The sequence below is a fragment of the Symsagittifera roscoffensis genome, chromosome 3 (genome assembly GCF_963678635.1).
Source record: "Symsagittifera roscoffensis chromosome 3, txSymRosc1.1, whole genome shotgun sequence".
NCBI classification, from domain to species: domain Eukaryota; kingdom Metazoa; phylum Xenacoelomorpha; order Acoela; family Convolutidae; genus Symsagittifera; species Symsagittifera roscoffensis.
Window position 1 is genome coordinate 41,605,099 of NC_087064.1, and position 24,285 is coordinate 41,629,383.

The 24,285-nt window shown below is 37.2% G+C and overlaps 3 protein-coding genes across 4 annotated transcripts in view; 1 reads left to right on the plus strand and 2 right to left on the minus strand.

Annotated features, from left to right (window-relative positions):
• Positions 1–24,285, plus strand: part of LOC134841621 (nuclear protein MDM1-like) — a 130,977-nt gene that overhangs the window by 57,785 nt on the left and 48,907 nt on the right. Inside the window, exon 2 of the mRNA XM_063857648.1 lies at positions 13,040–13,065. Within this exon, the coding sequence (XP_063713718.1) occupies positions 13,048–13,065 (18 nt within the window). The 5' untranslated portion in view covers positions 13,040–13,047. The remainder of the gene's footprint in view (positions 1–13,039; positions 13,066–24,285) is intronic.
• LOC134842380 (elongation factor 1-alpha-like) lies at positions 1,001–2,716 on the minus strand. Its single transcript, XM_063858688.1, has one exon. The coding sequence runs from the start codon at positions 2,655–2,657 to the stop codon at positions 1,230–1,232; it is 1,428 nt and encodes a 475-aa protein (XP_063714758.1). The 5' UTR covers positions 2,658–2,716; the 3' UTR covers positions 1,001–1,229.
• LOC134842381 (serine/arginine-rich splicing factor 2-like) lies at positions 2,747–12,214 on the minus strand. Of its 2 annotated transcripts, none has more exons than XR_010162499.1 (4): positions 11,975–12,214; positions 8,856–9,032; positions 3,451–3,855; positions 2,747–2,881 (listed from the first exon to the last, which is right to left on the minus strand). XR_010162499.1 is itself a non-coding variant. In XM_063858689.1 (4 exons), the coding sequence occupies exons 1-3, from the start codon at positions 12,175–12,177 to the stop codon at positions 3,732–3,734; spliced, it is 504 nt and encodes a 167-aa protein (XP_063714759.1). In that variant the 5' UTR covers positions 12,178–12,214; the 3' UTR covers positions 2,747–2,881; positions 3,727–3,731. The 2 variants fall into 2 exon arrangements, 1 of the variants encoding a protein (XP_063714759.1); XM_063858689.1 differs by having other exon boundaries at positions 3,727–3,855.

Here is a 24,285-nt window from a genome sequence, read left to right on the forward strand (position 1 = left end):
CATTTTTTAGGACGAAAAACAGTTCGAAGCCTATCCAGTGCAGTATGTTCCTGATTCCATAGACAAGTCTTCAAACATGTTAAAAATTTGTCGGAACGCTCAAAATGAATGAACAAAGTGAGCGTCCTTGTTGCGGATTTCGCTTACAACGCACAGTTTGGCCTCGTACTGAAATATTTTTCAAACCAATTGGTGAACATACAACCAACTAAAAAGTGCGGCGTGACGTGTTTAAGTTGTATTCACCTTGAAAAGAGGAATTTTTTTCTAGCAAAACGAAAAAACAAAGGTAAATCAAGGCAAAGAAAATTGCATATTGTAAGATTAAATCAAACACTTAAAGCATATAAAGATAATTGGCCAATTTTAATTGAGACAGAATATTTTGTTTGAAAAAAAAGCAGTTCGCACGTAGGACCTATCCCGTCCAAGGCATAATCGGTACCTCCAGGCTAAAGTCGCTGGGAACGGAAGGTTTGATATCATTATGGACCAAGATACAAGTGATTCAATAACTCTGTGAAACAAGGTTAACCCGGAAAAAAGTCTATATTCCAGCGTATAAATAATACTGAATAAGTTATGTTTGCCTTCCTTTGTTTTTTTTCACGTACCTTGCTATAATTTCACGAACAATTTCCGCCGCAACTGTGGTAATTTACTGCATTCAGCTCTGCTGCATATTCTGCTGTTAAAATATGTTGTTATTCTGTTTCTACTGTTTTACTTAGTTCCGAGTTTCAAATGAACCAACATTTTCCTCTTATTTTTGCTTTTGACATTTGTCAAGTTTTGATTTTATTACCGTATTTTCTCGGATAAGAACACCGTGGTTTATTCAATTGCCTTTTAATTGGTTTTTTCATTCGAGGGTGTCTTCATTTGTTATTCGTCTTCATTTGTTATTCATCTTAAAACTCTTGATCCTGACGGAACTTTAAGTTCGACAATCACCCTAGGAGTGCTTTTCAACGCTGATTTTTTTTTTATTTGTTCAAGATTGAAAATAAAGAACTTAAATTAGTAAGTTACAGAAAGCCCTTTACTTAGGGCTCTCCGAGATAATACGGCAATCCAAAAAAACCTTTAATTTAAAATCAATCCTTAAGTTCACTCATTTCATTGAGATCAATAAAAAGTTTGCACCCAAACTTCAATTTCAGGATTGTTTAAAAGCACCTGTACATATCTTGAAACACAAATAATTGAGTTCTTTCAAGCAGAACAGATCATTTTCCCTTGGCGGCTTTCTGTGCGCTCTTGGTAGCCTTTCCTGTCGCCTCAGTTTTCCTCACATCTTTGATAACGCCAACTGCCACCGTTTGTTTCATATCACGAACCGCAAATCTTCCCAGGGGAGCGTAGTCTGAGAATTTTTCAACACACATAGGCTTCGATGGAACCATCCAAACCATGGCTGCATCTCCGCTTTTAATCATTTTGGGGTTGTCTTCCAGTTTCTTAGCAGATCGTCTATCAATCTTTTCCGCGAGCTCCTTGAACTTGCAAGCTATGTGTGCTGTGTGGCAATCCAAAACTGGGGAGTATCCAGCATGGATCTCTCCTGGATGGTTCATGACGATGACTTGGGCGTAAAATTCTTTTGCTTCTTTAGGAGGATCATTCTTGCTGTCGCCTACAACCATTCCTCTCTTCACTTCTTTAACTGATACGTTCTTCACGTTGAATCCCACGTTATCTCCCGGCACAGCTTCGGTAAGTTGCTCGTGGTGCATTTCAACTGACTTCACTTCAGTACTCAACGCAGCGGGTGAGAAAGTCACAATCATCGCTGGCTTTAATACTCCTGTCTCTACACGTCCGACGGGCACTGTTCCAATACCACCTATCTTGTATACATCCTGGAGGGGTAGTCGTAGTGGCTTTTCTGTGGGTCTCGCTGGTGGCATAATGTTATCCAAAGCCTCCCTCAACGTTTTGCCAGTTGTGGTTACCTCCTCTTTCTTCTCGTTTTTTCTTTTGCAAGTCCATCCTTTGTACCAAGACATGTTACTAGACGGCTCAATCATGTTATCTCCGTGCCATCCTGAGATGGGAACGAAAGGAACTGAGTCAGGGACATAACCTATCTTCTTGATGTAGGTGGACACTTCTTTCTGAATTTCTTTAAACCTCGCTTCGCTGAAAGGTGGCTCTGTGCTGTCCATTTTGTTACAGGCGATGATAAGCTGCTTAACTCCAAGAGTGAATGCCAACAGAGCGTGCTCACGTGTCTGTCCATTCTTAGAAATTCCGGCCTCGAATTCACCAACACCTGACGCCACAATCAATACTGCGCAATCAGCTTGTGATGTACCAGTGATCATGTTCTTGATAAAATCCCTATGTCCAGGAGCATCAATAACCGTGACGTCATATTTGTCGGTTTCGAATTGCCACAGTGCGATATCAATAGTGATTCCTCTCTCCCGTTCTGCCTTGAGTTTGTCCATAACCCATGCATACTTGAAAGACCCCTTGCCAGTGTCCTGAGCATCCTTTTCGAATTTCTGGATCGTTCTCTCGTCAATTCCACCGCATTTGTAGATCAAATGACCAGTTGTTGTAGACTTGCCACTGTCTACGTGGCCAATGATAACGATGCTGACGTGAGTTTTGCCCTTCTTGTTCGCTGAGTCCGCTGCTTTAGGTGCCATTTTTGAGCAAGTGAATCACAAGACTTATCTGAAATTTTTTGGAATATTAGAAACAAGTTAGCTTTATATGGGAACAGCGTTATAATCAATTATGTTAAATGTAAAACGTAAATTATCATTAACAAAAGCAACTAGTCCAAAATTTTTAGAATCCAGTACGCAAATAAAATTTGCCTGTCTCCAATCAGCATGCCGTGTCCGCGTCACGTTTTATTGCCTTGCACCTAAAACAACCCAATCTCTGAATTTAGAATTCGTTGTCACTAATTGTGGGAACAAGCGTTCGATACCTCGAAGTCAATCCATCGCTAGCTTTACAACTACCCTTTAAATAGCAGCCTTACCAGAATACTGAAAAAGACCATTTACCAGACTAACTGAAATTAAAATTTCACAAGATAAAATTTAAGCAAAAAGTTTCCTTTAGATTAGCTCAAATACTGAGTCACACACCCTCAAAAATCTCGAGCCAAATGTAAGCGCCGCAGGGCAGAGCGGTCGCTGCCTGCCAATTCTCCGTTTGTTATTAGCGTTTAAAATCGACTGTATGTAAATTCGGTTAGGTTAAACAGCTTATCTTGTCTGGTAAAATTGGTCTGGTAACAAGTATTATCGAAGTTACGGTCAAAAAGCTAAATTACAGTCGAAACTGCTTATTTCGTTCACCCATTTCTGCTCAAGTGGGGTTAAAAAAATTGCTGTGAAAAAACAAATGTCACTCTTCCATCGCTAAAACAAGACTGGATATTTCACGTTGGCTACCTTATCCTTATTTAAATTGATTCTCGCTTACAATCTTGGCGCACTGGAAGCAGCTCTCCTCCAATTAATTTAATCGCCTTTCGCAGGCAACTATCAACAGCAATATCACTGAAGACTTAATCTGCTTATCCAGCAGCACCTACTGCTTCAAGCAGCATCAGTTTCGCCTATTCAGCTTGGCCGCCCGCACCATACTTCTCCTACTCAGCTTCAACCCGCAACATTATCACCTATCAGCAGCTTAATTTCTGGTCTGCTACTCAGCATCAGTTACTCCGAGACTTGTAATAGAAAATCTGATCCTTACATCTTTCAAGAGCCTCCAGATCTCGAGCGTGACCTGGATTTCGATTTCGACTTGGACTTGCTATCATTTGAACTTGATCGAGAGCGACTTCTTCTTCTTCTTTCGCGACTTCTACTTCGTGATCTAGATCTAAAATAAAGATGAAAATCAGAATAATAAGTATGGCAAAAATTATGCTCTGACCAGCATTCAGACCAACCTTTACATGCAACTATATTCAAGACTATATTCGAATAAGCGGTTCTACTTTTTCAACGGGACATCCACTGAATTGACAACATTGGTAATTCAGATTTTAACCCACACATGCCTATTGGTCAAAGTTTACTGAGAGTTGAAGCCAAATGTTTAACAGAGATCAAGAGAATATGTACTTCGAGGTTTTTAATTCAACGCAAATTTTGGATTTCTTTGCTATTGACGACTCCACCTTTTAACAAATTCATCAGACGTCTTAAAACTCTGATCTAAATTGAATCCTTAACTTAAATCCCTTAACTTTAAAACAATTTTCATTAAGCAGCAATCTGAAATGCAATTTCTCAAAAGAAACGAACATAAAAAAGCCACATACTCAAAATTGGTCGAAAATCGGAATAATTAATCGAGAAAAACCATCGAAAGTAAAAAAAAAGTAGATCTATAGAAACCCAAAAAAAATACAATAGGGCGAAATTTACCTCGGGAAACTTAACAGGCAATGAAATAGGGTCACTAACTTGATATTAAAAATGCAGAATCCTGAGAAAGGAAACAAAAATGAAGTTATTACATAGCGAGTTGGTAAAATTACAACCAACCTTAAAACATTTCAAATAGGCCGTATATTTAAAATGCTAACATGTTCAAAACATCTGTTGCAACAGAATGACCTAAAGGATGGATGCGTCCAGGAGTTATTTAGGGGATTGCAAAAGTAATCGATTGCAATACCCTTGCTTATCACAAGGGTAACAAGTTTCAGCTTGAAGGTCGTAATTATTTCAATTGACGTTGTCCGATAAATTTGTTCAAAGCTCGACTTTTATATCAATTAGCTCGTAATTCTATATTTGCCACTTTTCGGCACGTTGAGCCCTTCTGCTCTAATACCACGCCAACATGGACGATATATTGAAACCTTTCATGTTTTAATTTTTAGATTTCAGCTACGTGAAAAGGTACTTCAACTTTAAGTTAGTTGAATGGATCGGTTTCTGAAAAGCAAAAAATATTAACTAAAAACACTACAGGTTTTGCACTTTGCTTACATAAGCAAAAAAATGACCGATAACGCTCCTGGGAAAAACAAAGAAAACTTTGAATCTACATAATTTCGTAAGTGACGCATGCCAATTATTAGTCTATATAATTTTCAAGTGACGCAACCCAATTAGGAACGCATCAGCAGTACCAGTCATGCCTCAATTTACAGAGCGGAAGCATTTGTTTTAGTATACGAAAAAGTTCAAAACATCTGACCCTGCCCAGGTTCGCACCATCATTTGTTGCGAGTCTCCTTCCCTATCTCTACGCATCAATGATACCTTGAAGCTTAGGTGCTATTTGTAATATAATAGTGTTTATATCCATACCATTGCCTGCACCTCACTCAATAGCTGTTTATTCATCTTATGTACATTCTATTCTGCTATCGTAGAAATTTCAAACAGAACACTAATATTTGAGACTTAGGGTGAAAAAGAGTTCATATCATCACACTAATATTAACGACTTTTTCAACCCTATCACACAAGCTTCGCTTGGGTAAACATTCATTCTGAAATATTAATTTCTGTCGTAAAAAACCTTGAAACAGTATATTAGAAGCAAAAACAAAACACTAATGGACAAAATAAAGAGTATATTCAGGATTTTACTCTATTAAGTACCGTTTTTCAATGTCCATACTAGACAGCATTTCCTTTGCAATTAAGTTAATTTTTATTATTGACCAAGAGCAAATGACCAGAGAGTTACCCTACATTATCAACATTTAGTTTCCAAAACTTCAAAGTAATCCGGGCCTGAACAAAGCCAGTTTCCACTAAGAAACCGCCGTTTCAGTTACGGCTTTCAATTTGTCGGACGTATTAAATTTGAAATAATACAGAAAAAGGTCAGTGCACAAGCTGGATAGGGCCATACCAGCGTTATAAAAAAGGTCAGCAAATAATCATTTTATCAATAATCATCATCAAGTCATAAATCAGCATTAAATGCATCGTCGTAATGTTAATTTATCTTAGCCGTTCTTCATCTACAATAACGCTTATAGAGTAGTCAATTAACTAAACTTTGCGCAGCAATCTGCACCCCCTTATACATAGTATAAAGCTTGTGAGGAGCGCGAAGCTTAATTTAGTTATGTAGTTCATCGACTCTGGGTAGCTTTCTTTTTTCACCCTGTTTTTCTGCTAATCGCTGCATCGTCCGCGTGGCTGTTGGGGAGCAGTGCCACCGGTGCATCCGAAAATCAGCGGGCAGAAGCTACTTGGCTCTACGTTAAAAATCTTTGCTGATATTTGGAGTTCTTCAGCGTTTCGTGATTTTGTATGCGTCTTTACGCAGTTTTCGCAAGGGTTTGGCATGGTGGTTGAAAATTTTTACATCAAAGCGCGGCTAAAACGAAGAAAGCGCGGCTAAAACGTGAACTCCAGAGTCCGTTTGGTTTAATGTCAAATCGTGCTTCATCTTCAGTTGTAGTTGAATTGTTTACTGAGCTTTCGCCTTGCAACGACTGAAGTTTCGGCTCAATCTTGACGTCATGGCAAACCTCGTTGCTGAGGTTGGCGAATGTGTCTCTAATTTCAGAGTGGGGTTTTGGTCGGTTCCCATCCGTATCAAGTAATTACCATCTGAATATGGATTTATTCAGGTGGAAGTTGTATCTTCTTAGTTGTAAAACATTGAGCCAGTTAGAGGCCAGTTCGATTGCGTATTAATCAGTTTCAATTAAGGAGTTCATGAGGTTTTTGTTTTCTCTCGGTTTGTTCGATGAGCTTCCAATTTCTTTTTTCGAAAAAAATTTCTAGCTGTATTATTGCTGTAACGGGGGAAAAGGTTTTGAATTAACCATCGGTATAAAGTATAGAGAGTATAAAGTATAGTATTATTGCTGTAACAGGATCTTGAGATTACAGTACTTAGCCTATTCTAGATAGCTTTCCTGGTCGGATGGCAGCCCGTTTTAAGGGGTAAGGAAGATGTCACGGAACTGGGGTTAATGTGTCTTTACTTACTCATCGGAAAGTATTAGTTGTTCTTCTCACGTTTCTTAGTTTTCCATAGTATAAGGCGTTGTCCTGGTGAATCAAAGCTTTTCTTGAGAACTTCAAGAATATGCAGCTAAATACTGTATTAACCAATCAGAATCGAGATGAGAAAGCAAACTTTCGAAATTATTATCATTTATTAATTTCTACCTTGTCTCAATTCTCATTAGTTAATACATTTGTCTGCTTGCTGACGACTAGCAAAGCGCGGTTGTCTAAATACTGTTACGTTACCAGTTTTTCACACATTATGTGGGTCTAGGACAACAAGCCGAAGGGACTTCAGGCCGAAATTTAAACATTACAAGCACCTCAAACTTCAATTTTTTCATCTGTAAAACGTTGCTTTACAAAAATGTAGGCAAGTTTAGTCCATAAAAATCGTTATTCATGAAAATGAATCACTTAGGATTGGCATCCGTCAATAATTTCAGAGTTTTTGAAATGCATAAATTATAAACAAGAAAATTGCCTTTATCCGTGTTTTATATTTCAACTTTCCTAAACATCATTTGGAGGCTTAAATTTTAAGAAAAAGCCAATAATAACTTTAAAAAGATCATAAAAGTAGGAAATTCTTTTAAAAGGTTTTCAATTGAATCCTATTTCATCACTTAATGAGAAAATTTTCGGCTTGAAGTACTTAATTTTTCGATTCGGCTTGAAGTCCCTAATTTTTCGATACGGCTTGAAGTCCGGCAACCATATTATGTCAATTTTCTCGCAGGAACGACTGTTTTATTCTGATTATTCAAGAAAAAATTCATTACGATGCACAACAAAAACAGGCATTTCAGAATGTGTACTTAATTTTGTCTTCTAGTATAGATAATGCCAAAATGTTGGCAGTATCTTATCGATTAACGAGTCTAGGACATGTCGACGGGACTTCAAGACGAAGGAACTTCAGGCCAGGGATGTTCAAAAATTAATTGCAATTAATTTTTTGTTTTTTCCAAGGCAATCAATTAATTGTAATGGGGACTTTCTAGCAATCAATTATTGCTATTAATGGGCTTCCTCAATAAAACATTCTTTTCAAGAAAACAATTTAATGTTCTGCATTTTGAGGATGATTTATAACAAACTTCAGTGTCTTTCGGCTGTTGTAGAGGAATAACAGACATTCCAAGCTTGCCGGCAAAAGTCGATATCATTAACTCACTCAAAGAATTTCCAGGCTATATTAGGCCTACAATACTGTTATAATAAATGTTATTAATACGTGTTATTATTGCTAATTAAATGTTGCTCTACCATCAATTAATGGGTTTAGAAAAAACCGCCGTCAATTAATTGCATCCCATTAATTGCAATTAATTTTTTCTCCATTAATTTTCGAACACCCCTGCTTCAGGCCGATATTGAAACTAAACATACACCTCGAATCACTATTTTTTTTATCTGTAAAACGTCGCTTTAAAAAATTTAAGTCATGTTTAGACAAGAATAAGCGTTATTCATGACAATAAATCACTTAAGATTGGCATCCGTTCATAATATCGACCGGTTTTTGAAATGCATAAATTATAAAGAAAATTGCCTTACCCTGTTTCATTTTTCAACTTTCCTTAACATCATTTAGAGGCCTAAATATCATGTAAATAAAGATCATGCTATTGAGTATAATTCTTCAAAAAACGTTTTCAAATTAATATTTCATGACTTGACTAAAACTTTCGGCTTGAAGTCCCTAATTTTACGATTCGGTTGGAAATACCGTCGGCTTGAATACCCACCGTTATTACATCTGTCAATCAAATTTGATTATCGAGTCTGGTAAAAAGTTGTATTAAAACTTCTCTGGTTAATAGGGTCCGTCCACTCGGCACCCGATTAAAATGCTCAAAACTACCTCACTAAAGCTTTACATACCTTCGTCTGTCACGATCATCGTGTCTTCTGGATGAACCACCGTACCTTCGACGAGCTTCGTGTCTTGGATTATCTGGGCGATCATACCTAGCCATGGCTACTCTCAAAGGTCTGCCATCAAAATTTGCACCATCCAGATAATCGATTGCGTCTCGTGCATCACGTTTGTCGTAGTATCTAAATCAAGGAAAATGGGATTTAAAAAGTAATCGTAAATGGGTCTAGGACAACAAGCCGACGGGACTTCAAGCCGAAATTTAAACATTACAAGAATATCAAATCACTATTTTTTCATCTGTAAAACGTTGATTTTCAAAAATTTAGGCAAACTTAGTCCGTAACGACCGCTTTTCAAATTATACTCTTTAAAACAAGCGCTTTTCAAAAATTTACTTTCAACCGTGTTTCATTTTTCAACTTTCCTTAACATCATTTGGAAGCTGAAACTTTATGAAAACGCCAATAAGTACTGAAGGAAGATCATGAATGCTATGGTTTGTTTGTATGTGCAAAAAGATGGTTTAACAAGGGGCACCTCCCTTGCAGCAATACTGGCCAGCTATAAAAAAAAACTAAATTACAAAAGGGGCCCTTCCGTTTAGTTACGGTAAGTGCACAAGCTGGATAGGGCCATACCATCGATATAAAAATGCATATATATTAGCAATGAAGTCATAAATCAGCATTAAATGCATCGTAGTAATGTTAATTTATCTTAGCCGTCCTTCCTCTACAATAGCGCTTATGGAATTGTCGATAAATTAAACTTTGCGTAGCGATCTGCACCCCCTTATAGAGCTCCTCAGGAGCGCGAAGCTTATTTTAGTTCTTATGTAGTTTATAGATTCTGGATGGCTTTCTTGTCTTTTTTCACTTAGTTTTTCGACTAATCGCTGCTTCGTCCGCGTGGCCGTTGGAGCAGCGCATCCAAAAATTAGCGGGCAGAAGCTACTCTGCTCTACGTTTAAAATTCTTTGCTGATATTTGGAGTTTTTCAGCGTTTCGTGGTATTTGTATGCATCCTTATGCAGTTTTCGCGATGTTTTGGCATGGGGTTGAAAATTTTCACATCAAAGAAAGCGCGGTTGAATCGTGAACCCCAGAGTCCGTTTGCCTTAATGTCAAGTCGTGCCTCATCTTCAGTTGTAGTTGAATTGTTGACAAAGCTTTCGCCTTGCAGCGGCTGAAGTTTCGCCTCAATCTCGACGTCGTGGAAAACCTCGTTCATGAGGTTGGCGAATGTGTCTCTAATTTCATTGTGTCTTATGTGTGTGTAACCACCCTTTGCACAGTGAAGCGCATGTGTCAAGTTTAAATTAGCACCACATGCACATGTGAGTGGGTTTTTGGTTGTTTCCCATCCGTATCTTAAGTAAATATCTCTGAATTCTGATTTATTCAGGTTGAAGTTGTATCAGCTCAGTGGTAAAGCATTTAGCCATTTAGAGGCTCCCTTTTCAGAGGTTGGGTAAGACAGTGCCGAAGTAAGAGAGTGCCGAAAAGAAAAATTTGTTAAAGAGTGCCGAAAATGAAAATTTGTTAAAGAGTGCCGAAAATGAAAATTGAGTGCCGAGGTGGGTGTAATTAGTGTTTTCAGCGAGGCATGGCCCGCTAATATTTGGCAAGGACCATACGTTCGCTCCGCTCACTTGAATCCGATACGAGTGCTAGTTGTGTCTAAGGGTCTGTGATTCAGGAATTAAAGAACTTAGTAGCATTCTATCACCCAAGCGATTTGTTAAAGAGTGCCGAAAATGAAAATTTGTTAAAGAGTGCCGAAAATGAAAATTGAGTTTTGTTTGCTCAAAAAAGAAAAGAAAGTTTTGTTTGCTCATCGATTTTGGCGCCAAAATTGAGTCTGAACAAGTTTCAAGTGTCATTATTAATTTTCCCGCCAAAAGCTAGCCTCTTAAATTGCGTTCCAATATTTCCCGCCTTTTTCGGCACTCTCTAACTTCGGCACTGTATAACGCCCCCTTTTCAGAGGCCAGGTCGATTGCGTATTTATCTGTTTCATTTAAGGAGTTAATGAGATTTGTTATTCTTTTCGATTTGCTCTAACAGTTTTCAATTTTTTGATTTTCGTACTTATTTTTTCTGGCTGTGTTACTGCTGTAATAGTATTTATAGTGTTAGGCGTTGTACTGGCAAGAAATGAAAGCTTTTCTTGAAATCCTTTAGAATAGCAGGCATAAACGTTTTGAGGGGAGGTTTTAGCGATTTTCGTTAGTTTTTTCAAAATTTTCATTTGCTCATTCTGTTGAAATTCGAGGAATTTTTACATTCAGATTCTGTTTCTATAACTGAACCAAGCACTCGGGCTCCTGCCTTTATAACGATTCCTGTATTTGCGAAGATTTTCTGAGCTAACCGAGTTTTTCATCCTTGACAATTTGGATGCTTTCACGTGGTAGACGAAAAATTTACCCAGTGATACAATTTTATCGAGGACGGTTCGTAGATTGCTGAATTTACCGACTGCGTTTCCGTCGTCTGCGTATCATTTCTGGGTTACATCGTCTTCTGATAAGTTTTTTATTATTATCAATATATTGGATTTACATTTACAACGTAAATGAGGGAACTGTTAGTCCCGTAGATAAAGATTTGAGAGTAGTCTGACAGCACCTAACTAACAGGGTTGGGAATTGCAGATTTTAAAAAAATAACTGAAGTTTTCTGAAAGTTTTTGAAAAAATCTCAAAAAACGTCATATCTCGAAAACTACAACAATGAGCAGTTTTGTAAAAATTTTGGAAAAAAAATCGCAAAAAACGTCATATCTCGAAAACTACAAGGATTTGAACAGTCAAATTTGGAGGCAAGATTTGTAACTCCTCAGAGTACTCTTGACAGCACCCAACTACAGGGTTGGCAAGTTCAAGTTTTGTAAATTATTTTGAACTAAAATGATTCGGGCATTCAAAATTGGAGGCCAAAATCGCAACCCTATATATCGAACTCTATATATAGACGGTAATTCAAGTCCAATCCAGTCCATAAGTGATAATTTAAGTCAAGGGCTTTAGTTAAGTAAAAGACGTTCAATTTCAATGTTTCTCAAAATTGCTATGGGACTCGAATTCTTCTAGTTATGCTTTAAAATGCTTTGAACATACCTTACAAAGGCGAATCCTCTGCTCTCATGTTTGATCGGGTCACGAGGAATGTATATATCTCCAACACGCCCATATTTTGAGAAAGTTCTTTTCAATTCATCAACAGATGTGCGATACGTCAAATTATCCACTTTAAGAGAATACATTTCGGCAATATTGGGAGGCACACCATTTCCGCGGTATCTATCTCGTTCGCGACTCATTGCACTCTGAAAATGAAACAATACCTACGATAATCAGAAAGCATAAGAGATTAAATGCTTAAGTTTCACAAGCAGTGCAAAAAAACTTGAAATTAATTGGTAAAAAACATGACTCTTCGTTGAGCTGGAGGAGACGCTGTTGACAAAATATGTTCACATGCCCGTCGCAATCCGTATCGGTTGGTAATCGTCTCAGTGAACGAGAATTGATTGCATTTCGTGACGTAACCTCTGCCTTAAACATGGGTTTTAAATAATGGACCATATATGGTAAGACAAAATTGTTACGTGTCTTTAATGATGTGCGGTATCAGGGATTTTCTAATGCAAAACGAAATTTTGTAAACCCAAGAAAAGCTTAATTTTGTTTTGACCACAAGCATGATTTAAGAGTCGCTGAGAAAACAATCATCATTAATGATTTCAATTGAGAAGCTGATGAATTTTTTTATATTGTTTGCCGAGAAGTTTGCAGGAAAAACTCGTTGAACAATTCAAAACACACACCATGAATGAATATACAAATCGAGATAAAACAAGCTTCTCCTATAAAACAAGCATCTTCTTTCTTGTTCTATTAGACAGTTTTTAGCAAAAAAAAAAGGAAATTTAGGTCTTTTAGCAAAGTTTGAAAGACAGGGTGGCCAGTCAATAAGCAGAATGGGTTCAAAAGCAGAAAAAAAATTCTATTTTTTACAAGCTAATCGGTAAAATAAGTCTGAGGATTGTCAATTTTACCAAAGAAACGAACATTTTATTATTTTTGTACTATTTTGGAGGCATTAATCCTTTCTGGCTTCTTTATTTGATTGTAAACTTAGTTTTGTACTGAAACCATCTTTTTTTTAAATCGTTGTTTTTCAGAAGTCAATGGGTGTCAAGTTTAAGGTAAGTGAATGCACCATGTGCTCGATACTAAATTTCAAATGGAGAAGCAAATTTATGCCAATAGAGAGTCTCTCCTTCCGTACCGTGAACTCGATCTGCCTTCGACTCAATCATGTGCTCACGCTTTCCTGACAGAATCTTGTAGGATGCTTACCTCAGGTTTTTCAAGTTACTATGCTTTGTTTCTGTACGATAAGCATGACACGTTAAAGCGCTTATTAGCTCAAAGAAATTTGATGACGGAACATTTAACACACATTTTTTTTGTGTCCTATCTGTTTACTTGCAATCTGAATTTACATCTGGGAAATGCAACTAAAATCATCTCCCTGCCTGAAGAGTGAATCTATGATCATAATGACTTCGTGTGTTTTTTCCAGGAAGAAGTCCTAAAGTTTATTCACGCTAAAAGTTGATTTTTTGCTGTTTGACTTATGATGACTTTTCAAGTTTACTTCATTTCTTTTGTTAAATGAAGGCAAACTCTACCTTCGAATAGCATCAGTCAAAAGGTCACGAAAAACGTGAATGATTTCTAATTTCATAAATGGACGATACCAGTCGATTAAAAAATTACCTTTAGATCCAGTCTACTCTAAATGGGATAATTTTACAAAGAAGTGCCATTATTAAACAGTACTTGAAATGCAAGGAGCTTCAACGTGACATTTTTTCTTCGAAATTCGAAAAGTGAAAATTTTCTATCCAACTTTTTTGGTTAACTTGCAATTGCTGTAATCAATTATCAAATTGTATCAAGTTTTTTAGTTTTGCGGTTGTCGTTGAGAATTGTATAGAATTTTTGAAACCTAATTATTTTACTTCATCTGTTGCATCTAGCCAAGTTTCGGCTGAACATAAAAGTTTCGATTGAACATTAATTGAAGACTCGTGACTTCGAACTGCTTTTTTTCCTCATGCTATTTTTCTTAGGGACCTTGCATTAAACAACATGGTTCCAATTTAATTTTAGCTTTGCCAGTTTTAGCGAGCCTTTTCAACCTAAGACCTTTAGACAACACCATTGAAACAACCCATCGCACCATAAACAGTATAATTCAGAGTATCGCTTCCTTCATCTAACCCTGTAGTTTTGCACAGTTTGAAATAAATGTGAGAAAAAAAGGATTGCGCCTACTCCTGTCCCTGCTGATTTTATGCAGGCATTTGCCTTCATTGGCTGAAAAATCTGACTCAAGCCTTTCTTGATTTCCAAATTGCTAGCAATCTTTTAAATATCTGTCGAGGCATTTTTTAAAGTGGGTGGAATTTTCCCATTCGGCTACCAAAAGTGTTTGTTATTGGCTTGCCTGTCGTCAATCTCGATGGCAATGGATGCGAGATTGATAGGCATTTTCACGAATTGTCAGAGTCTATTTTAACGCTACATACAGTAATGGTTTGTTAGTAGCTTCCATTGTTCCTCTTTCGCCATCGTTTGCGTCTTTTTCGTTTTTCAATATTTCTCGTCTGCCATAGATTGCTCAGGAATTCCTAGTGCCTTCTACCGTTTTCTTTCTGTTCTTTTATTCAAGAAGTTTTGCATGAACAGTTTTTAGAGTTGACTTTTTTTTCAATTTTAGCTATTTCATTTCCCAGCCCACCCTTCCTTCTTCATTTTGGCTTCAGCAACTTTTGATTTGATTGTTCGGACTTAAGCAGAAAGTGACGGAATACTTCTGCTGGTGATGGTTTTTTTCTCGACAAGTTTCGACTTTTACCTAGCAATTTTTGACGTTTTACTTTATTTAAAGTAACTGTTGTCCTGAGCTCGAATTCTAAGAGATGTTGCACTCGTGGTCATATTTTGCGAAGTTATGCGCGGTTTAAAAATTGTTTTTTTTGGAACAATTAACGCGCAATATATTCCATGCTGTTAACGCGAAAGGGGTAATTTAATCTTTGTTAAAAATTGTTCTAAGTTGAATTGAGGTATGCTATTTTATCTATTTAATACTTTTCTACTTGCGAAATATATCATTTTTGTTTTTCACACAGCGGGTGTGTAATGGTTTGCAAAAAAAATCAAAAAAGCGTTTTGAATTCTTCCATGATTTGAATTCATTCAAGGTTTTTGCCGTGACACGAGCAGTGTTGTATGTAGTTCGATTTGACCTTTAACGTTGTTAAATTTAGAATTAATTGGACTTTTTTTTCTCAGGATGAAGTTTTCTTTTCCAAGCAGGAGTCCTAAAGATTTTTCACGCTTAATTTTGATTTTTTGACTTGAGACTTCTTGTCAAGTCCTTTTCAAACTCCTTGGTTAATTTAGGGCAACTCTACTTTTGAATAGCAAAAGTTAAAAGACCACAAAAAATGGGACTGATTTCTAGTTTCAAAAACCGACGTTACCAGTCAGTGCAACAATTACCTGTAGATCCATTTTTCTCTAAATGGTTTATTTTTACCAGCAAAGTGCCAATGACAAATAGTATTTGAATTGCAAAGAGCTTCAACGTGATCTATTTTTCTTCGAAAGATGAAAAGTGAAAAATTTAAATCAAATATTTTTGGTTATCTTGCAATTGCTCTATCCAGTTTTGGTAATTATTAAGTTGTATCAAGTGTATCAGTTTTGCAAAACTAATTAATTTACATCATCTGTTGCATCTGGCTAAGTTACGGCTGGCAATAGAAGCTTCGATTCAAGATTAATTGCAGACTTGTGACTTTGAACTTCTTTTTCAATCCTCATGGCGTTTTTCCTAGGGAACTCGCATTAAACAAAATATTTTCAATTTGTTTTCAGCTTTGCCATTCGTAAGCAAAAAGGTTTCAATTAATTTAGCTTAGCGAGCCTTTTCAATCTAAGACGAGCCTTTTCAATCGAAGGCCTCTGACTAACACCATTGATACAAGCCATCGCACCGTAAATAGTATAGTTTAGAGTATCACTTCTTTATCTAATCCTGTAATTTTGCACAGTATGAAATAAATGTGAGAAAAAAAGGGTTGCGCCTACTCCTGTCCCTGCTGATTTTATGCAGGCATTTTTCTTCATCGGCTGCAAAATCTGACTCAAGCCTTTCTTGATTTCCAAATTGCTAGCAATCTTTTAAATATCTGTCGAGGCATTTTTTAAAGTGGGTGGAATTTTCCCATTCGGCTACCAAAAGTGTTTGTTATTGGCGTGCCTGTCGTCAATCTCGATGGCAATGGATGCGAGATTGATAGGTATTTTCACGAACTATCAGATTCTATTTTAACGCTACATACAGTAATGGTTTGTTAGTAGCTTCCATTGTTCCTCTTTCGCCATCGTTTGCGTCTTTTTCGTTTTTCAATATTTCTCGTCTGCCATAGATTGCTCAGGAATTCCTAGTGCCTTTTACCGTTTTCTTTCTGTTCTATTATTCAAGAAGTTTTGCATAGACAGATTTTAGAGTTGACATTTTTTTTCAATTTTAGCTATTTCATTTCTCAACCCACCCTTCCTTCTTCATTTTGGTGAATGATTTCTAGTTTCAAAAACGGACCTTACCAGTCGGTTAAACATCTACCTATAGATCCATTTTCCTCTACTTAGAATATTTTTACTAGCAAATTGCCAATGATAAACATATTTGAAATGCAAAGAGCTTCAACGTGATTTGTTTTTCTTGGCAAGATGAAAAGTGGAAAATTTAAAGGAAATTTATTTGGATAACTTGCAGTTGCTCGTACCAATTTTCTTGGTTATCATATTGTATCAAGTTTTTTAGTTTTGCGGTTATCATTGAGAATTGCAAAAGAAAATTGAAACATAATTATTTTACTTCATCTGTTGAATCAAGTTTAGGCTGAACATAGAAGCTTCGATTGAACATTAATTGAAAAGTCGTGACTTCGCACTGCTATTTTTCCTCATGATAGTTTCCTTAGGGACCTCGCATTAAACAACGAGATTTCAATTTGTTTTTAGCTTTGCCAGTTTTAGCGAGACTTTTGAACCTAAGACCTAAAGACAGCACTATTAAAACAACCCATCGCCTCAACAAATCAGTACAAATCAGAGTATCACTTCCTTCATCTAGCCCTGTAATTTTACAGTTTAAAATAATTGTCGAAAGAAAGATCGCGCTGATTTTAATACTCTTTTCGGTGCTGATTTTATGCGCGCATCTGCGTTCATTGGCAGCAAAAAGTTGACTGGAGCCTTGCATAGATCTCCGCGTTTCCCAAAGGTTTTTTAAATTATTGTCGAGGCAGTTTTGTAAAGTAGGTGGAATTTTTCCATTCGGCTATTAAAATGGTTTGTTATTGACTTGCCTGTCGTCAATCTCGATGGCAACGAATGCGATAATGATAGGTATTTTCAGTAACTATCAGATTCAATTCTAACTGCTACATAAAAACCATGATTTTTTAGTAGCTTCCATTGTTTCTCTTCCGCGATCGTTTGCTTCCTGGTTTTTTCTCGTCTGTCATAGACTGCTCAGGAGTTCTTAGTGTCTTTCATCGTTTCTTTTCTGTTCTATCATTCAATAAGTTCTCCATGGACAGTTTTTGGAAATTTTTTTTTCATTTTTAGCTAATTCATTTTCTAGCCCACCCTTCTTTAGAGTTGACCTTTTTTTTCAATTTTAGCTATTTCATTTCTCAACCCACCCTTCCTTCTTCATTTTGGTGAATGATTTCTAGTTTCAAAAACGGACCTTACCAGTCGGCTAAACAATTACCTATAGATCCACTTTCCTCTAATTAGAATTTTTTTACCAGCAAATTGCCAATGATAAACATATTTGAAATGCAAAGAGCTTCAACGTGATTTGTTTTTCTTGGAAAGATGAAAAGTGAAAAATTTAAATCAATTTTTTTGGTTAACTTGCAGTTGCTCTAACCAATTTTCTTGGTTATCGTATTGTATCAAGTTTTTTAGTTTTGCGGTTAGCATTGAGAATTCTAAAAAAATATATGAAACCTAATTATTTTATTTCATCTGTTGCATCTGGCCAGGTTTCGGCTGGCCATAGAAGCTTCGATTCAACATTAATTGAAGACTCGTGACTTTGAACTGCTTTTTCAATCCTCATGGTGTTTTCCGAGGAATCTCGCAATAAATAAACTGGTTTCAATTTGTTTTTGTTTTTGCGATTTGTAAGCAAAATCGTTTCATTTATTTTACCTTAGCCGTTTTTTGCGAGCGTTTCCAATCTAAGGTATATGAACAAGACCATTGCTACAAGCCATCGCACTATAAATATCATAGATTAGAGTATCACTTCACAGCTATTTTTGACGTTTTTCTAATTTGAAAAGTTATGGTTGTCCTGAGCTCGAATTTTACGAAATGTTTTACTTCTGATCATATTTCACAAAGTTACGGGGGTTTGAATATTGTTTTATTGGGAAAATTAACGCGCTATATATTTTAAGCTTCAAACGCGAAAGCGGGGATTCAGCAATTTGTTTTCAGCTTTGCCATTTGTAAGCAAAAAGGTTTCAATTATTTTAGCTTAGGGAGCCTTTTCAATCTAAGGCGAGCCTTTTCAGTCTAAGGCCTTTAAATAACACCATTGATACAAGCCATCGCACCGTAAATAGTATAGTTTAGAGTATCACTTCTTTATCTAACCCTGTTTTTGCACAGTCTGAAATAATTGTGAGAAAAAAAGGGTTGCGCCTACTCCTGTCCCTGCTGATTTGATACAGGCATTTGCCTTCATTGGCTGCAAAATCTGACTCAAGCCTTTCTTGATTTCCAATGTCGGATTTTTTCTGCTGGGGTGGTTTTTTCCCGAGAAATTTCGACTTTTACCAAGAAATTTTTGACGTTTTTTTTTATTTTAAAGTTATTGTCGTCCTGAGCTCGATTTTTAAGAGATGTTTTACCTGTCATCATATTTCGCAAAGTTATGTAGGTTTGAATATTGTTTTATCGGGAAAATTAACGCTCGATATGTTTCAAGCTATTAACGCGAAAGGCGGCATTTAATCACTGTTAAAAACTGCTCAAATTGAGGCATGCTTTTTAATCTATTTAATACTTTTCTACATGCGAAATATATCATTTTGAGCTTCACACAGCGGGTGTGTAATGGTTTCCTAAATTTTCTGAGTTCTTTCAGTTTTGAATTCATTCAGGGTTTTGACAAAATAGTTTCAATTTATTTTCAGCTTTGCCATTTGTAAGCAAAAAGGTTTCAATTATTTTAGCTAAGGGAGCCTTTTCAATCTAAGACGAGCCTTTTCAATCGAAGGCCTCTGACTAACACCATTGATACAAGCCATCGCACCGTAAATAGTATAGTTTAGAGTATCATTTCTTTATCTAACCCTGTATTTTTGCACAGTTTGAAATAATTGTGAGAAAAAAGGATTGCGCGTACTCCTGTCCCAGCTGATTTTATGCAGGCTTTTGCCTTCATTGGCTGCAAAGTCTGACTCAAGCCTTTCTTGATTTCCAATTTGCTAACAATCTTTTAAATATCTGTCGAGGCATTTTTTAATGTGATTGGAATTTTCCCATTCGGCTACCAAAAGTGTTTGTTATTGGCTTGCCTGTCGTCAATCTCGATGGCAATGGATGCGAGATTGATAGGCATTTTCACGAATTGTCAGAGTCTACTTTAACGCTACATGCAGTATTGGTTTGTTAGTAGCTTCCATTGTTCCTCTTTCGCCATCGTTTGCGTCTTTTTCGTTTTTCAATATTTCTCGTCTGCCATAGATTGCTCAGGAATTCCTAGTGCCTTTTACCGTTTTCTTTCTGTTCTATTATTCAAGAAGTTTTGCATGGCCATTTTTAGAGATGACCTTTTTTCCAATTAGAGCCAACTCATTTCCCAGCCTAACCTTGCTGCTTCATTTTGGTGATCGCATCAGCAATTTTTGATTTTATTGTTTTGACTTAAGCAGAAAGTGACGGGATAATTCTGCTCGGGGTGGCTTTTTCTCCGAACAAATTTCGAATTTAAGCTAGGAATTTTCGACGGTTCTTTAGTAACCTGAAAGTCCTTGTTGTCCTGAGCTCCAATTTAAATAGATGTTCTACTTTTGATCATATTTCGCAATATTATAGGGGGTTGAAATATTGCCTACTCGGGACAATTAACGCGCGATATTTTAAATGCTATTAACGCATAAGCGGAGGTTTAACCACTGTTAAAACTCGTTTCAAATTGAATTGAGGCATGACATTCAATCTATTAATTACTTTTCTACATACAAATTGTATCATTGTTTTCTTTACACAGCGGGTGGGGAATGGTTTGCGATTAACGCATCAGCGGAAGATTAATCATTGTTAAAATTCGTTCCAAATTGAATTGAGGCAAGCCATTCAATCTATTTAATTCTTTTCTACATACAAATTGTACCTTTTTTCCTTTACACAGCGGGTGGGAAATGGTTTGCGAGAAAATCACAAAAAAAATGTTTTGATTTTGTTTCAATTTTTTAGTATTTATTATCAATTTCATGCGAACACTAATCTATTGACTTTGAAAGGCAGTCAGAACAATGAGAGTTGTGCAGTTATGCAAGCAAAAATAATTAATTTACTTCATCTGTTGCATCTGGCCAAGTTTCAGCTGGCCATAGAAGCTTCGATTTAAGATAAATTGAAGACTCGTGACTTTGAACTTCTTTTTCACTCCTCATGGTTTTATTCCTAAGGACTTCGCAATCAACAAAGTAGTTTCAATTTGTTTTTAGTTTTGCCATTTGTAAGCAAAAAGGTTTCAATTATTTTAGCTTAGCCGTTGTTTGCTAGCCTTTTCATTCTAAGGCCTATGAATAACACCGTTAATACAAGCCATCGTACCCTAAATAGTATAGTTTATAGTATCACTTCTTCATCTAATCCTGTAATTTTGCACAGTTTGAATTAATAGTGAGGAAAAAAAAGATTGTGCGTACTCCGGTCCATAATGATTTTATGCACGCATCTGCCTTCATTGGCTGCAAAAAGTTGACTCAAGCCTTTCTAGATATCCGAATTGCCTAACAATCTTTTCATTAACTGTAAGCAAAAAGGTTTCAATTATTTTAGCTAAGAAAGCCTTTTCAATCTAAGACGAGCCTTTTCAATCGAAGGCCTCTGACTAACACCATTGATACAAGCCATCGCACCGTAAATAGTATAATTTAGAGTATCACTTCTTTATCTAACCCTGTATTTTTGCACAGTTTGAAATAATTGTGAGAAAAAAGGATTGCGCGTACTCCTGTCCCTGCTGATTTTATGCAGGCTTTTGCCTTCATTGGCTGCAAAGTCTGACTCAAGCCTTTCTTGATTTCCAATTTGCTAACAATCTTTTAAATATTTGTCGAGGCATTTTTTAAAGTGATTGGAATTTTCCCATTCGGCTACCAAAAGTGTTTGTTATTGGCTTGCCTGTCGTCAATCTCGATGGCAATGGATGCGAGATTGATAGGCATTTTCACGAATTGTCAGAGTCTTTTTTAACGCTACATGCAGTATTGGTTTGTTAGTAGCTTCCATTGTTCCTCTTTCGCCATCGTTTGCGTCTTTTTCGTTTTTCAATATTTCTCGTCTGCCATAGATTGCTCATGAATTCCTAGTGCCTTTTACCGTTTTCTTTCTGTTCTATTATTCAAGAAGTTTTGCATGGACATTTTTAGAGATGACCTTTTTTCCAATTAGAGCCAACTCATTTCCCAGCCTACCCTTGCTGCTTCATTTTGGTGATCGCATCAGCAATTTTTGATTTCATTGTTCTGACTTAAGCAGAAAGTGACGGGATAATTCTGCTCGGGGTGGCTTTTTCTCCGAACGAATTTCGAATTTAAGCTAGGAATTTTCGACGGTTCTTTAGTAACCTGAAAGTCCTTGTTGTCCTGAGCTCCAATTTAAATAGATGTTCTACTTTTGATCATATTTCGCAATGTTATAGGGGGTTGACATATTGCCTACTCGGGACAATTAACGCGCGATATTTTAAATGCTATTAACGCATAAGCGGAGGTTTAACCACTGTTAAAACTCGTTTCAAATTGAATTGAGGCATGACATTCAATTTATTAATTACTTTTCTACATACAAATTGTATCATTGTTTTCTTTACACAGCGGGTGGGGAATGGTTTGCGATTAACGCATAAGCGGAAGATTAATCATTGTTAAAATTCGTTCCAAATTGAATTGAGGCAAGCCATTCAATCTATTTAATTCTTTTCTACATACAAATTGTACCTTTTTTCCTTTATACAGCGGGTGGGAAATGGTTTGCGAGAAAATCACAAAAAAAAATGTTTTGATTTTGTTTCAATTTTTTAGAATTTATTATCAATTTCATGCGAACACTAATCTATTGACTTTGAAAGGCAGTCAGAACAATGAGAGCTGTGCAGTTATGCAAGCAAAAATAATTAATTTACTTCATCTGTTGCATCTGGCCAAGTTTCAGCTGGCCATAGAAGCTTCGATTTAAGATAAATTGAAGACTCGTGACTTTGAACTTCTTTTTCACTCCTCATGGTTTTATTCCTAAGGACTTCGCAATCAACAAAGTAGTTTCAGTTTGTTTTTAGTTTTGCCATTTGTAAGCAAAAAGGTTTCAATTATTTTAGCTTAGCCGTTGTTTGCTAGCCTTTTCATTCTAAGGCCTATGAATAACACCGTTAATACAAGCCATCGTACCCTAAATAGTATAGTTTATAGTATCACTTCTTCATCTAATCCTGTAATTTTGCACAGTTTGAATTAATAGTGAGGAAAGAAAAGATTGTGCGTACTCCGGTCCATAATGATTTTATGCACGCATCTGCCTTCATTGGCTGCAAAAAGTTGACTCAAGCCTTTCTAGATATCCGAATTGCCTAACAATCTTTTCATAAACTGTCGAGGCGTTTTTTAAAGTAAATAAATTTTTCCATTCGTTTACAAAAATGGTTTGTTATTGGCTTGCCTGTCGTCATTCTCGATGGCAATTGATGCGATATTTACTGGACTATGTTCTGATTGTGTTTATAATAGTTTCCTATTTCAGATAACATTGTTTTAATCGATTGTTTTAATTGAATATTGGAACAAAGACTGTTGTCATTTATGTTATCTACCTAATTGGAGTATCCAACAATGAACGTGCTTGAATGCCCAGCACCCGAGTGCCCAACCACATGGGACGCCACACTCGCTTCAGATGTACTCTCCAACCTCATCCAATTGCACGCACGAACTGCCCACCCAGCTGATGCAGGCACAACATCCACATCGAAGCTAGAGAAGGTGAAGCGGCCCACTATCGACTCCGGGGGAACCAATGAGGACTGGCAGTTTTTCAATCAGCGGTGGTCGGAGTAAAAATCCGCAACACGATTATCCGGCCCTGACGTCATCTATCAACTACTCGAGTGCTGCGAAGAGTCTCTCAGGAAGGACCTCACACGCACGTATGGTACGCTCAATAGCAGCACCGAACAGGTAGTTTTAAACTCTATCAATTCACTTGCCGTTCGCGCAGAGAACATACTTGTGGCAAGAATTCACCTCGGTCAGATCAGACAAGACAGAGATGAACCAGTGCGCGCCTTCGCTGCCTGTCCACGTGGTCAAGCAAGCGTGTGTGCTTTCACGGTTGAGTGTGGTTGCAACCCGCCCGCAGTGGTAAGTTACTCTGACTACATGGTTCGAGATGCGCTCATCAGAGGCATAGAAGACGAAGAAATACGGCTAGACATTCTCGGTCAAGCAAAGCAAGACCTTACTCTTGACGAGGCCCTGCAATTTATTGAGGCCAGGGAGAGTGGTAAGAGATCAGCCCTTCAGCTGAAAGGATCGTCTGTGCAGGCCGCGTTATCAACTTACAAACGAAAAGACAAGCTTCGAGTTACCACTCCACGGAGTGGTGCCACATGCGGTTATTGCGGGCAACCTGGTCACAGTCAGAACAGACAGGACCGAATCAACAAATGTCCGGCATATGGTAAGCAGTGCGGCAACTGCGGAAAATATCATCACCTCACGGAAGTCTGTCGACAAACAACTCAACGCTAAACCGCAGCACCCGTCGATAATTCTGGAATGCTGGGAGTTCTCGACGCCGTCCACAGCATCAGCACATCAGGTAAAATCAGTCATCTTGTTCTGGATCATCATATCTACGACGAGTTGTGCGATTCTTGGAAACGTAAGTCATCACACCCTCAACCGGTAATCGACGTCAGAGTAGTGGTGCATCCCGACGATTCTGCAGCACTCGGTTTCTCGGACAGGAATCACAAAGTCAAGCACTGAGATGCAAGCTCTTGCAGACACTGGTTGTCAATCTTGTCTTGC